Source organism: Gorilla gorilla, chromosome 2, assembly GCF_029281585.2.
Source record: "Gorilla gorilla gorilla isolate KB3781 chromosome 2, NHGRI_mGorGor1-v2.1_pri, whole genome shotgun sequence".
In the NCBI taxonomy this organism is placed as follows: Eukaryota; Metazoa; Chordata; class Mammalia; order Primates; family Hominidae; genus Gorilla; species Gorilla gorilla.
The window spans coordinates 37284064-37298782 of record NC_086017.1 but is presented as its reverse complement, the minus strand read 5'-3'; the positions used below and the strand labels follow the sequence as shown (position 1 = coordinate 37298782).

At 34.8% G+C, this 14719-nt stretch overlaps 1 protein-coding gene across 9 annotated transcripts in view; it reads left to right on the top strand.

Moving 5' to 3' along the window:
* SLC4A7 (solute carrier family 4 member 7) overlaps positions 1 to 14719 on the top strand; it is a 111416-nt gene that overhangs the window by 25739 nt on the left and 70958 nt on the right. For all 9 annotated transcript variants that reach the window (XM_019024660.4, XM_055380914.2, XM_004033768.5 and 6 more), the window contains 2 exons: positions 5904 to 5985; positions 9598 to 9744. In XM_019024660.4, coding sequence (XP_018880205.1) covers positions 5904 to 5985; positions 9598 to 9744 — 229 coding nt within the window. The remainder of the gene's footprint in view (positions 1 to 5903; positions 5986 to 9597; positions 9745 to 14719) is intronic.

The following is a 14719-nucleotide window of genomic DNA, read 5'->3' as shown; positions in this document are numbered from 1 at the left end:
GTCTCCCTATGTGAAGTTGTGAAAGATTTATTTCTTATTTTGCTACTTATTTAGTGCACATCATCAGTGAATTCTCCAGGATGAGCTGGGTAGTAAGACTTTATCTGTGGGGTATAAATGTTTTTATAGAAAATATTAAATATCATCTATTTTGCTAGCTTATAGAATTGAGGGTACCAAGAAACAAATCTGTATACACAAAGAGCACTTTGATGAAGCAGTAAAAACTAGTTATCTTATTAAATTTTTGCCTTTGTGTATTGCTTTAATATTGTGAATGACAAAATAAGCATTTGTAAAAACATTTCTGCTGCGTATCCAAATAGAATGATTGTTTGGAGAAAAATCACTGGTTAATTGCCTGAATTGTGAACTCAACTAGCTGTTATTTTCACGGAACACCATTTTTACCTGAAAGAAAAAATGACAGACTTGGTTAATCATACTTGGGCATTTGACAGGTATTTTGTCAAAAATGAATGAAGTGAACTTGTCACTTCAAGAAAAACAACTGATAGTGTTTGTTACCCATGATAATAATTCAGGCTTTCAGGCAAAACTTAGAATTTTGGAAAACTTGCATCTGCTAACCTGACTTTGACAATTTCTCAATACTTGGACTTATGAGATTGTTGGTGATATTATTAACAAGTGTGATTTAAAAAATTTTTGATATTGTTTAATGAAATGTGACATTTGGAAAAGCTGTAATACCCTGTGAACACATACATTCCAAAAATGTGAGAGATCCATTCAAAGTGCATAGTAGACAAATGGATTTTGATGTAACATTGTGTAAAATGTTCATTTGGAATGGTTTCAGATTCTACGTTGCAACTATTAAGAAACAATATACTTGTTGGGTTTGATGAACTATCAGAGGAATGTCCATAACTACCTGAAGAGAATATTGAAATATGCCTCCCCTTTCCAGCAGAATATCTGTGTGAATATGGATTTTTAATTATACTTTAACCAAGGGCAGATCACATCAGATTGACTGCAGAAGTAGATATGAGAATCCAGTTGTCTTCTATTAAGTTAGATAATTGAAGAGATTTGTAAAAATGTAAAACAGAGGTATTCCTCTAAGTTTTGTCTTGTTTTTGAAAAGTTATTTTCATTAAAATGTTATGTATATTAACATGTAATGGCTTTATTATTGTGTAAATAATTCTGAATAAGTACTTTGAAGTTTTCTGTTTTAATCCTGATGTGGTAACTTATATAAACCAAGGTCCTTTTCGGTCTTCAGGAATTTTTAAGAATGTTGAGAATCCCAAGTCCAGTAGTTAGAGGGGTGCTACTCTTTTTTTTTTCTAGCTATTGTCCATATTAATACTTTGTTTTTTGGTTACAATGATAATTATAAACCATACTCTCACACATCCATCCACATATATTCTTAGAGTATGCACTGTTTGTACTAACATTGCAGAAAGGTTTTAGTTGAAAATGGATTGCTGCATTCCTCTTGGTATTTTTACTTATAACTAAATGTGTATATTACTTTCCAAATCTGTTATGCTGTGACCCTGTGTAAGTTGTAGTTATTAGCTTGGAAGATTAGGTAACTTAGAACACAGTGATTGGCTGTACCATAAAAGTAACTTAGAAGAATTCATCTCTGCAAAGCACAGTGACCTAAATCAGATATGTGCTCACTGTCCCTGGAATCTTCAAGGGACTTACTGCATTACATCATCAGAAACAAGGCATTTCTATATTACTATGGAAAGATTTCGTCTGGAGAAGAAGTTACCTGTATGTACCTAATTATGATCTTGTCTTTTATTTACAAACGAATTTGAATCAGAGTTTAATAGTGAAGCTTGAAGAAATGTCAGGCTTATTAGCACTGGCTTAGAATAGTATCATCCTTTGTGTCCTTGGCCGTGGAAGTCATCTGTTGAAGAGTAATTCCTTGTGTAAAGTTAAAAATAATTGTAGCATCTTTATTCTTCTATAAAACTAACTCTTTGGATAGTTAATATTACTTGAACGAGTCTTTAAAAATTATTTGGTTAAGATATTAGGAAAGAAATCACTTTTTCTTAATAGTTAAGTGTGTTTTGAAGCTAAAGTGTTCGATAACTATGAATTTACTCCATATGGTTCATCATAGTTTATGGGAGGCATTACTTTAGGCTATAGCCATATGTCTTATATAATGGAAAAATTAATTTGTGACAGGGATCTCTGATGGCTGTTTTAATGGATTTTTGTAAACCTTAGGGTGTCAAAAGGATATTAGACACTATATTTTAAAGGAATCTTTTAACATCCTTTTTTTCTAATACTTTGCTCTTGGCATGTTAAGTGTCATTTTTGATAATTTGACCAACAAAAATATAAATTGTGGATTTTGCTTTTTCAGGCAAGATAAATAACTATGAGAGGAATTAGTAAAATATCTTATGAAGGCATAAATCTGTTTCTGACAAAACTAGATTTGATTTTGCTGGGATTTTCATGTTGAATTGAATTTTGATTTTGTAATGTGTTGATGCTGGGTTTTTAAATTTATGAACTAGGTTTTGTTTTTTGTGTTTTTTTTTGAGACAAGGTCTCGTTCTGTTGACCAGGCTAGAGTGCAGTGGCGCTCTATGCGCTCACTGCAACCTCCACTTCCTGGGTTCAAGCCAAGTAACTGGAATTAAAGGCATGCTCCACTGCACTCAGCTAATTTTTGTATTTTTAGTAGAGACAGGGTTTCACCGTGTTGGCTAGGCTGGTCTTGAACTCCTGACCTCAAGTGATCTGCCTGCTTCGGCCTCCCAAAGACTGCACTCCAGGCTGGGCGACAGAATGAGACTCTGTCTCCAAAAAAAAAAAAAAAAAAAAATTTATTTATGCAAGTTACGCATGAAAACACTCTCATTGAAAACTGAAACAATAACAATAAATTCATATTCTAACTTGACTTCCATTCAAACCCAGTTCCCTTTCCAGAAAGGAGCAGTTAAGAATTTGGTGTATATCCCATCAAGCCTTTTCCCCTGCTTTTTACTTAATACAAATAAATACATATGAAAACATATCTGTGGAAATAAAGTTTTGGTTTAGTCTTGTAAATATTTTTAACATAAACTTAATCTTATTCACTACAATGTGTTTTTGCAGTAAACAACTATCTTTGAGACCTTTTCTTACCAGGACACATAGATCTACTTCCATTTTTTGGGTCTGGTTTCTCAAACTGTTTCCTAGCACTCCTTGGTATGAGATTGTCTCCTTACTATTGACACACATTTTTGTTTCATTTTTTTAAATATTGGAAACAATGCCTCAATGAAAATGAAAGTTCAGAGAAGTTGAACTTTCTCTTGCCCAAGACTTCACAGACAGTATATAGTGGGAGCAGCCTGTGTAGACCATGAGAGGATGTGCTCTTTTTTTTTTTTAACATGTCACGTTTGGTACATGTGGGAGCATTTATCTATGATAGATATTTAGAGGTCAAAGGGTATGTGTATTTTAAATAAGTATAGTAAATAATATATTTATAAGTATTGTGAGATTATATAACTTAAGCTGTTTTTGAGTCCTTTTTGTTGTTATTTGAAGGTGAGAGTTAATTGTTTTGCTTCATATCCTGGCAATTGTGCGACCTAAATGAAAGTTTGGAATGGGAGCAGTTAATCCCTTTTAGAATAGGCAGTATGCTACCTCTCAGGATACAACTTCTGTGCCTTTTACTTAGGAGAGCTTATCTTTTGTACCTGTGCATGTTCAGAGACTAAATGACATGAAGTCATTGGAACACGTAGCTCAAGATTTTAGAGTATGACTTGGTTGATGGATGGAAATTATTATTCATTCTTGCAGTTTTGGGGTTTGGTTTGGTTTCCTACTTTGGCTTTTCCTTGTTACTGAGGAAGTGAATGCTGTAAGGCGGCTTGATTAATTTGTCTGTCTTGTTTTTTATTAAAAAATTTTTTTCTTCCTTGAGACGGAGTCTTGCTTTGTCTCCCAGGCTGGGGTAAAGTGACGTGATCTCAGCTCACTGCAACCTCTGCCTCCTGGGTTCAAGCGATTCTCCTGCCTCAGCCTCCTGAGTAGCTGGGATTACAGGCGCCCGCTACCACGCCCAGCTAATTTTTTTGTTTTTAGTAGAGATGGGGTTTTGCCACGTTGGCCAGGCTGGTGTCAAACTCCTGACCTCAGGTGATCCACCAACCTTGGCCTCCCGAACTGTTGGGATTACAGATGTGAGCCACTGTGCCTAGCCTTAAGTTTCTTTTTAATTAAAAATTTTATTAAATAAATGGAGATGGGGGTCTTGCTATGTTGTCTAGGCTGGTCTCAAACTCCTGGCTCAAGTGATACTCCTATCTCAGCCTCCCAAAGTACTGGGATTTCAGGTGTGAACCACCACACCTAGCCCATCTTCTTAGTCCATTGTATGAAATTGTCTCATGGTCTACATGGCCTGCTCCCACTCCTTTAAATATGGAACTATAGCCAAGTCATTTAATATCTCTGTTACCTATATTAAATTGAACACCAATCATTCAGAGTCATATACATGTATCTCCTGATATCCAAATATATTTGATTTACAGTTTGGATATCTAGCCTTTAGAAAGTAAATTTGGATATCAAAAGATCTGCCTTTTCTTAATATACTGTGTCCTGTTCTGAGTTTTGGATAACAAATAGTGGTAGTTTGGATAGCAAGGAATTTATTTGAAAATTTAATCAAATCAGTTCAGTTCCTGAGTTTACTTACTGAGAATTGTTCCATAGCAGCAACAATTGTATGTCAATTTACTTTGTATACATTTTTAGACGGAGTTTCACGCTTGTTGCCCAGGCTGGAGTGCAATGGCATGATCTTGGCTCACCAATACCTCTGCCTCCCGGGTTCAAGCAATTCTCCTGCCTCAGCTTCCTGAGTAGCTGGGATTACAGGCGCACACCACCACACCCGGCTAATTTTGTATTTTTAGTGGAGATGGGGTTTCTCCATGTTGGTCAGGCTGGTCTCGAACTCCGACCTCAGGTGATCTGCCTACCTTGGCCTCCCAAAGTGATCCAATTATAGGCGTGAGCAACCATGCCCGGCTTCAAAGACTTTTTGAGGGAAGGGTATTTGTTCTCTCTCTAGCAGTGGCATAGAATCTTGTGTATAATAAGTTAATAATAAGTAGTTAATGATGATTAGAATGTCCTTTTGAAAGTTATTACAAGTTGAGAAGGGAAGTTAAAGCTAAAATTTTATCCTTTTAAAAATAGCCTATGCAACATTTTCTAATAAGTATGTTTAGTCTTTTTGTTGAACTGAAAAGAGAACAAAATTATGAAGGTGGGATTTTCACAACTGCAGCTAGAATTTCCCTAGAGGTTAAATTTTGGCATGAATTTTACTTTGGGGGAAAAGAAAAAGTTCTTTTAACTTTTGTTAGCTCTTGATTAATCAGTTAAAGTGGTACTGCATGTTGAGTCTGCTTATTTTTGACGATTTTATGTTTGACCATAATTCAGTCCAGTATCACTGTTTCCTGTTATTTAGGAGACTTAAGAGCAAAGATCAAGAAAGAAAGCATTACATGTTGACATCTAAGGATTCCTCTCACATCACATTTTCTTTAATCTCTGACCCTAGAAGGTCTGTCTTTTGAGGATGAAATGAATATATTACCAGTTATTTAGTAATTTGCATGGAAAACCATTTAAAAATCTTTGCCATTTCACTTCTTACTCTGGGATTTTTGAATGGTCTTCTGTGGATTTAAAAAGCTTGTAAACATAATTTTAAAAGAATGCAGTTAGCTGTAATGAGTTCAGTTATTTGAGAGAAAGCAGTCTGTTTTATATTTTGTTGCCATTTCAAAGGATGCATATAATAGGTCCTCAATAGATTGTGATCTCATGAGTCAATGAGAATAATTTGTTTTTAGGGTCCTGATGAGGAAGCTGTTGTGGATCTTGGCAAAACTAGCTCAACTGTGAACACCAAGTTTGAAAAAGAAGAACTAGAAAGTAAGTTGGTTTAAAATAACTTACTTCGCTTAGTAGGATAATTTACTAATTAATGTTTGTAAGTATCCTTTTAAGTTTTACCTAGTATTTGTTGAGTTTTTTTGTTATTGTTGTAAGGTAAAGCGTACATTGAGAAGAGTGCCATTTGAAAGTATTGGCAAAAGATAGAGTTCAGAATGCTTCTCAAAATTTAGTGATGGTTACCATTAATTACCTTAACTTGGAAAACTGAAAGGACACAGTCACAAAATTAGTTAACTCTTTTATTTTTTTCATTTCTAGCAGGCTGAGTAATTTGTGTTATGAGTACACTAAAGTGCCAGACTAATAAACCACAGTTATCATTAATTGTCATCTCAACATTCATTTTATAGGTGTTACATTAGCCGTTTAAAATGTTGCAATAACCTCTCCATAGAATTGTAGAGCAACTGAGTTATTTGCCCATCTTTCTTCCTTAGACAGGAAGAAGTCCTGGCAAATGGTTTCTTTTCTTTTGAAAATAATTTTAGATTTACAGAATAGCTGCAAAGACAGCACATAGTTCCTCCATACTCTTCACCCAGTTTCTCCTAATGTTAACATTTTGCGCAGCCATCATACATTTGTGTAAATGAAGAAATTAACATTGGTTAATTACAAATTTAATTAGAATCTGACTAATTACTAGTTTACTGTTAAACCACAGATTTTATTTAGGCTTCACTAGTTTTTCCACTAATGGCCTTTTTCTGTTCTAGGATTCAGTTGATCCAGTTCAGGATCTGTAACAGTACATTTAGTTGCAAGTCTCCTCAGTCTCCTAATCTATACCAGTTTCTCATTCTTTTTTTGTTTTTCATGACCTTAACGCTTTTGAAGAGTAGTAGTTAGATATTTTGTACAGTGTTTCTCAGTTTGGGTTTAGTCTGATGTTATGGCATGAATAGGTGGAGGTTATGGTTATTTGGGAAGCATACCACAGAAGTAATGTTCCCTTTTCAGTGCACCATATCTGTGGACAATATGATATCAACATGACTTCTTATTGATGATGTTAACCATGAACATGTGGTTAAAGTGGTGTTTATGGCAAATATTTTGATAGACATTTTTGGGGGATGTTTATAGGAACTACATCCTTAAGTTAAACTCTTCTGTGAGAGCTAGTACTGTATTGAGTTATGTTTGTTTTAATAAAAAAGAGATGGACAGAGAAAGTTTCATTTATGTTGTAAATGTTTTCATTTATATTGTAAGACTTTTTTTAAAACTCTAAACGATTTTTTTTTTTTAACTCTAAAAATTGGCTAAAAGAGCCTAGGCTTGTTAGGGTTTCCAAAAAGAACCTCAGTTATCTAGAAGCTTATGGTTAGAGCCTATGAATTATAGGAGCTAGGGAGGTTAAAATTTTTAGCGGTAATTTTACTAATTCAAATGTACAGTCATACATTTAATGTTTAATGTCAACCCTCACCTATACATAACTTGGATATTCCTTCGCTTCCTTTGGTTATCACAGGCCCTAAGCTCTGCATACTTTGTACACATCTTCAAGTTTGGTATCAAGTTTGAGGGAGAGATTAAGTGTAAGAGAGTTTGAGTAAATAGGCTTTTGATAGAATAAAGTAAGGGCAGAAGAAAAAGGAAAGAAAAAGAAAAAGATTAAAACAGAGGACACTAGAGGCAATAGTAAAAGAAGAAAACACAATAAGCCTTAATCTACCAATCTTTGGATTCTAGCGTGTTTTTATTTATTTTATCTATCCCTTTCTTTCTAAACTGCACACTCATAGCATTTATTTTTATCTTGGTGCATTGGGGCTTCTGTGCCAAGACCCATTAGTACTAATTGGAGGAACAACTTTGTAATTCCCAGTGCAGTGATGGGAATTTGACTCTTTAATTTCCACTTTTCTTTATGTTTTGAAGGAAATAGTTTCATTAAAATAAAATTGAGATTTTTTATATTTATTTCTTACTTTTTAAATGAGATTCACATAACATAAAATTAACCATTTAAATTACACACTTTTTTAATGTATTCACTATATTATGCAACCAACACCGTCTAATTCTCGAAACATATCTATAATTCCAAAAATAAACCCTGTATAATTAGCTTTTACATTTGGAATTTTTGTTTTCTAGTAGTTGAGATTTAATTCCATAGACGTTTATCGAGTACTTACCATGTGCTAGGCTGAGTACTGGGAGAAGTTTAAACAAATAGTTCAGTATGTTTTGTTAAGTTGTCCCTCTTTTAATTTAAAAGGTGATTATTTATGAGATTAATATATTGGCAGCTGAAATAAGATGTCAGAGAATCACATTTTTAAGCCTTAACCTGGGAACATGAGTGTCAGGCAACTCAAATTTTATGCTGCTCTGTGCCTGTCCGAAAAATGGCATGAAATCTCCCTAAGTATTGATTTTGTGGTTACAAGTAAATGTTAGTGAGTCAGCAACTTCGCAAATATGGAATCCCATGAATAATGAGGATCAACTGTACTTTCAAATCACATATAAAGATGGCAGTCCTAAGTTTCTTGAAATACTTATTTTCTGAGCATCTTATGGAATTTTTACGAAAGGAATGTCATTAATCATTTGTATTTCAGCCTATTAACTTTTTAAATTGTGTACATAGTTGCAGATTAGTTGACCTTGTACTTCACATGCCTCTTCACTCAACACTCATTTGATATTTGACATAGTGCTCCTAGCTCTGTAGCTTTCCTGATTCAGTTTCATCTAGTGGGCAAAAGCAGACTGCCTTTCATAACTATTTTGTTATTATACTGCAAAGTTAGGATAATGCAATATCAGCAGTAGCTTTTTCTAGTTTAAAAGCATGCAATAACTTTACTTACTGCTTTTTTATTTAATCTGACGGTTTCTAACCTTTATTTGGATTATTTACATTTAATGTAGCTCTCATTAATTTGGACTTTATTTTTATTTTGGTCTTTATTGATTTTTTTTTCAAAACTCACAAATTAGTAAATAAATATTTGTAAATATTTATACATTATATTTATTATAAAGTAATTGTTACTAAAATGTTATTTATACATTATATTTATTATAAAGTATTTAATTGTTATTAAAATGTATCTCTTAAGGACCTCTACTAACTATGGTTGGCCATAAATGTAGATGGAATAAATATATGTCTACATAGTATGATCTCAGATGGGCTAAGCTCTTCTTTCTTAAGATATCTTTTTAGGCCAGGTGCGGTGGCTCATACCTGTAATCCCAGCACTTTGGGAGGTCAAGGTGGGCGGATCACGAGGTCAGGAGTTCAAGACCAGCCTGACCAACATGGTGAAACCCCATCTCTACTAAAAATACAAAAACAAAAACAAAACAAAGAAAAAGATATCTTTTTAGATGTGCAAATACTTACATAAGTGATTTGTAGATTTAGTGTAATCATCTGTCAGTGATATTAGCCCTGGGCACAATATTCTGTGTAGTGCTTTGTAAAATAAGAGAAGTAACTGGAGACTACCATTGTTAATTACGTGAACTTACATTCTTTATCAGAGTAGATTTTGGAGTACTTTTGTATATATCACTTTTTTCTCTTTTGGAAAGCTAGTAATATGTTTCTGAACCTTTTAATAGGTCATAGAGCTGTATATATTGGTGTTCACGTCCCGTTTAGTAAAGAGAGTCGTCGGCGTCATAGGCATCGCGGACACAAACATCACCACCGGAGAAGAAAAGATAAAGAATCAGATAAAGAAGATGGACGGGAATCTCCTTCTTATGGTAAGAGAAAACAGTTCTTCTTTAGCAGTTTAAAGTTCCTATTTTCCTGGAAAGTATTTTCTTTTAATTGAATATTTCTTTTAAAAATTGTATGTATGCATTAATGTAGTCACATTGTATGGGGAATGTATTGTATTGGGGAATACCAATTGAAGTAAGAATTTTTTTTTATAATTTTTATAAGAAAAATCTTTATAGGTCAAGATCTCTTTCATGTAAGTGAAAAAATAAAGGGCTTTGTTTTCTTCATTGTATCCCATCCTTGAAATTGTAAAAGCTGTGCCTAGTCACTTAGGCTCAAATTTAGTAGTGTTTCATTTTCTTTACTAAATTTTTAATTACTTACATATGCAATGGATAGACATTGAGAATGCTAAGGCTGTCATGGAAGTGATTAAAGTTTTTTTCCTCCTTCTTTTTTTTTTTTTTTTTTTTGAGATGGAGTCTTACTCTGTCACCCTGGCTGGGCTGGAGTGCAGTGGTACGATCTCGGCTCACTGCAACGCCTCCAGGGTTCAAGCGATTCTTGTGCCTCAGCCTCCCAAGTAGCTGAGATTACAGGCGCATGCCACCATGCCAGGGTAATTTTTGTATTTTTAGTAGAGACAGGGTTTCACCATGTTGGCCAGGCTGGTCTTGAACTCCTGACCTCAAGTGATCCACCTGCCTCAGCCTCCCAAAGTGCTGGGATTACAGGTGTGAGCCACCATGCTTGGCTGTTTTTTTCCTTCTTACACCACAGTTTTGGCCAGAAGATTTTATCCACTAGGCTGGATTATTTGGTTTTCTGTGCAAAAAAGAGTACTCTTATTTGATAATATTAGTTATATAAAAGGACAGGGTTTTTTTGTTTGTTGCTTGAAAGCAGAGAAGTTAGCGGTACCAGTAGAAATCAGAAAGAAAAGCCAGGGACAAGACTGTTATCTGATGACAAGCATAGATAGCCATGTTTTAGGTGACCCTGAGAGTGGGAAAGGAAAGAGCCAAAAAAAAAAAAAAAAAAGGCTGTAAAACCTGAGGAGGATTCTTAGCCATTATACTTAGTTAGCATACAGGGCATTGTTAGTATAAGGCCATCTGTACATCATGGGTCCTAGTGTGTGCTTTCTAGCAAAGAAAGCTATGTGCTATGTGAGCCACATCCTATAGGCGGTTACATGCTATGCTAAAAGAAAGTTTTTGTGAGAAGGCAAAGAACAAAAAAATTGTTATGTATAGTATAGTTACTGCATGAGCATAGGAAAGAAAATACTGATGGCATAGTAAAATCTAAAGTGCAAATTCTGTGTCTAAACATTCTACCAAGCCCTAGACAAATGGTCTTATATTTAACCATCTTAGTATTTTTAATATATAACCATCTTAGCATTTTAAAAATACAAATATTAAATTCATTTTATAGGTCAGGAAACTTCAGCCCAGTGAGACTGACAGGAATCTATTAAGAAACTCTACTCAGCTGGGCGCGGTGGCTCACGCTTGTAATCGCAGTACTTTGGGAGGCTGAGGCAGGTGGATCACGAGGTCAGGAGTTCAAGACCAGCCTGGCCAACATGGTGAAACTCCGTCTCTACTGGAAAAAAACAAAAACAAAACAAAACAAAAAAAACGATTAGCTGGCTGTGGTGATGGGCACCTGTAATCCCACCTATTCGGGAGGCTGAGGCAGAGAATTGCTTGAACCCGGGAGGCAGAGGTTGCAATGAGCAGAGATTGTGCCACTGCACTCTAGCCTGGGCGACAGAGCGAGACTCTGTTTTGAAAGGAGAAAAAAAAAAAGAAACTCTACTAAGAGATACTGATGACCTAGTAAATCTAGTAAATATAATACTATACTAAGTGGTCATGTAGCTAGCAAAGGAAAAACAAACACTGAATTTGGAAAGGATCACTAGTGAACTTTTTTTTGGTGATACTAAGTAATTTAGAAGTAAAAAATACTTAAAAAAAACAGTAAAAAGCTGTTCTATACATCACAGCCATTCAGTTTAGGATATCCTAGGTTCTTCTGTGAGTAAATGGATCAGTATGCTTCTCTAATTCATACTGAGTAAAAAGGCACACAGTATTTTTATGGACAGAAATATTGTTTACTTAACTCTTAGTATATTGATATGTTCACCTAAGTATGTGGTTTGATGTTTTAAGCTAGGATATGGGATTAAAAGTGTTAAGTATAGGGGCTTCAAAAATAGATTATAATGAAAATATTTGACTTTTCAAAGGAATAACTATTCCTAGAAAAGATTTATGTCCCTGAAGTTTTTGTCTTAACTACCCATTTGTATCCAAGAAAGTGCTAAAAATGAAGTCTCTTCGTTTTTGCTCTCTAAAGGGATTACACAGGACTTTGCTTCTAAACAGGATGGAATAACGGGGATTAAATTTTCTCACCATTTTATTTTAATAATTATTCCTATTTGGGGGCTGTTTTCCACTGCATTTTCCTTTAGCTTTATTGAGGTATAATTAACAAATAAAATTTGTATACATTTAAGGTGTACAGTATGATTTATATGTATATATACACACACACACATACATTGTTAAATGATTATCACAATCAAGTTGATTAACACATCCTTAACCTCATATAGTTGCCTTTTATTGTGTATAGTGAGAATACACATAATTAAAGTCTACTCTCTTAGCAAATTTCAAGGGTACTATATATATATATATGTATACATATATATATATATATATTTTTTTTTTTTTTTTTTTTTTTTGAGACTGAGCCTCTCTCTTTCACCCAGGCTGGAGTGCGGTGGCACGATCTCAGCTCACTGCAACCTCTGCTTCCCAGGTTCAAGCAATTCTCCTGCCTCAGCCTCCCAAGTAGCTGGGATTACAGGTGCCCGCCACCACGCACGGCTAATTTTTTTGTTTTTTTTTTTTTGTATTTTTAGTAGAGACAGGATTTCAGCATGTTGGCCAGGCTGGTCTCGAACTCCTGACCTCAAGTGATCTGCCTGCCTCAGCCTCCCAAAGTACTGGGATTACAGGTGTGAGCCACTGCGCCCGGCCATTACAATATTATTAACTATGGTCATCATGTTGTACGTTATTAGTTCCCCAGAATTCATTTATCTAATAACTGAAAGTTTGTAACTGCCATCCCATTTAAAGTAGCTGGAAAACCAGATAAAATATATGAAACAGTAGTTTTAAGACATTGTATAAAAGGCAGCACAGGACTTTGTTTCTGAGAGAGGAGAAGCAAGTGAGAGAATACCTATGATGACCTGAGCTTATTGCCCAGAGACAGTTTCCAGGCCACAGCACAGGGAGGGGAACCCAAACAGAGCCTAGAGTTGAGGAGCATAGATTGGAATTTGGGGAGGTCAGAGAGGCTCGAATTTGAGGTGTAGAGTTCAAGAGAGTGGAGAGTACTCAGAGTTCCAAAGATCTGAAAAAGGATCCTTTTGAATGTTTGGCTGATGACTGGTCTGGCCATGTGTGAGAGGAAACTACCTGTGGCCTGGGAAAAACTACCAGAAAACAGTAGTAGGCTAAGCACTTTCTGTACTTTCACACAAGGCTGGGAATAGTTTGCGTTCCCTTCAGCCACAATGGAAAGACTTTGACACATACAGGGTATTGGATAGAGTTCTCAGAAGGCTCTGGCCTTAGTAGTGAGTCTAGATTAGTTTTACAACAAAGACTGCAGTGAATCTGCTTTGAAGATTCTTAAAGGTAGGTCTTGAAAGAATTAAATTAACTATATGCCAGGGCAAAGTATTACACTACTAAAAGAAAGAAGATAAAATCTAGCACCTGACCATGTTAAATTTCACAATATCTGGAATCCAAAAATTATCAGGGATATAAAGAAGCAGGAAAGTATGAGCCAAAATCAGGAGAAAAATAATAAGACAGATCCAGAAATGGCAGAGTTGATTGAATTAGAAAATAAGAATGTTAAAGCAACTAGAATAAATATGCTCAAAAGGATAGAGAAGAATATGACTGTGTTAAAGAGAGCTATTGAAAATAGGAGGAAGCCCCAAATGGAAATTCTAGAGAGGAAAAAATACAGTATCTGAAATGGAAAACACACTGGATAGGATTAACTGAAGATTTACTACAGCAGGAAAGAAAAGTAATCAGCAGTTTTCAAGGCAGTGATGGTAACTATCCAAAATGAAACACAGAGAATGAAGTGACTGAAAAAGAATGAAGGGAGCATCAGTAATTTGTGGGACAATATCATGTAGTCTAACATGTATGAGCGGAATCCCAGAAAGGAGGATATCAGAAAAGATACTTGAAAAAATTATAGTTGAAGAATTTTCAAACTTAAGGAAAACATTGAACTCATAGATCCAAGGAGCTGAACAAAACCCAAGAAGAAACATAAAGAAAACATATAATGGCTCATAAGAATCAGATTGCCAGAATCAGAATGTAATAAGCCTGAATGTGTATGCATATAACAACAGGTGCAGAATACATGATAAAATTGGAAATAGATCAATCCACAATTAGAGTTGGAGATTTTAGCTCTCCTCTCTGACAGAGTAAATAGAATATTAATAAGGATATGGAAGACCTGAATAACACTGCCCAACCAGATTGATACTGACATTTATAAAACACTTCACCCAAGGACAGCAGAATACATTCTCTACGAGTGCAAATGGAATATTTACCAAGATCATATTCTAGTCCATAAAACAAGTCTCAGTATAATTTAAAAGAAGTGAAAGTATGTTCTCTGATCACAATAGAATTAAACTAGAAATGTCTCAAGAATAATTCCTAGGTATTTGGAAATTGAAGAAAATACTTCTCAATAATCATGGGTTAAGGAAATAATCACAACAGAAATTAGAAAATATTTTGAACTCATTGAAAATGAAAATAGTACAGGCAGGTAACCAAGATAGATTTTTGCCAAGTAAGGACAGTTCTGATATGTACAGGATTCATGCATGGTACTGTGCAGAGTGAGGACTGTCTAACATTCAAATTT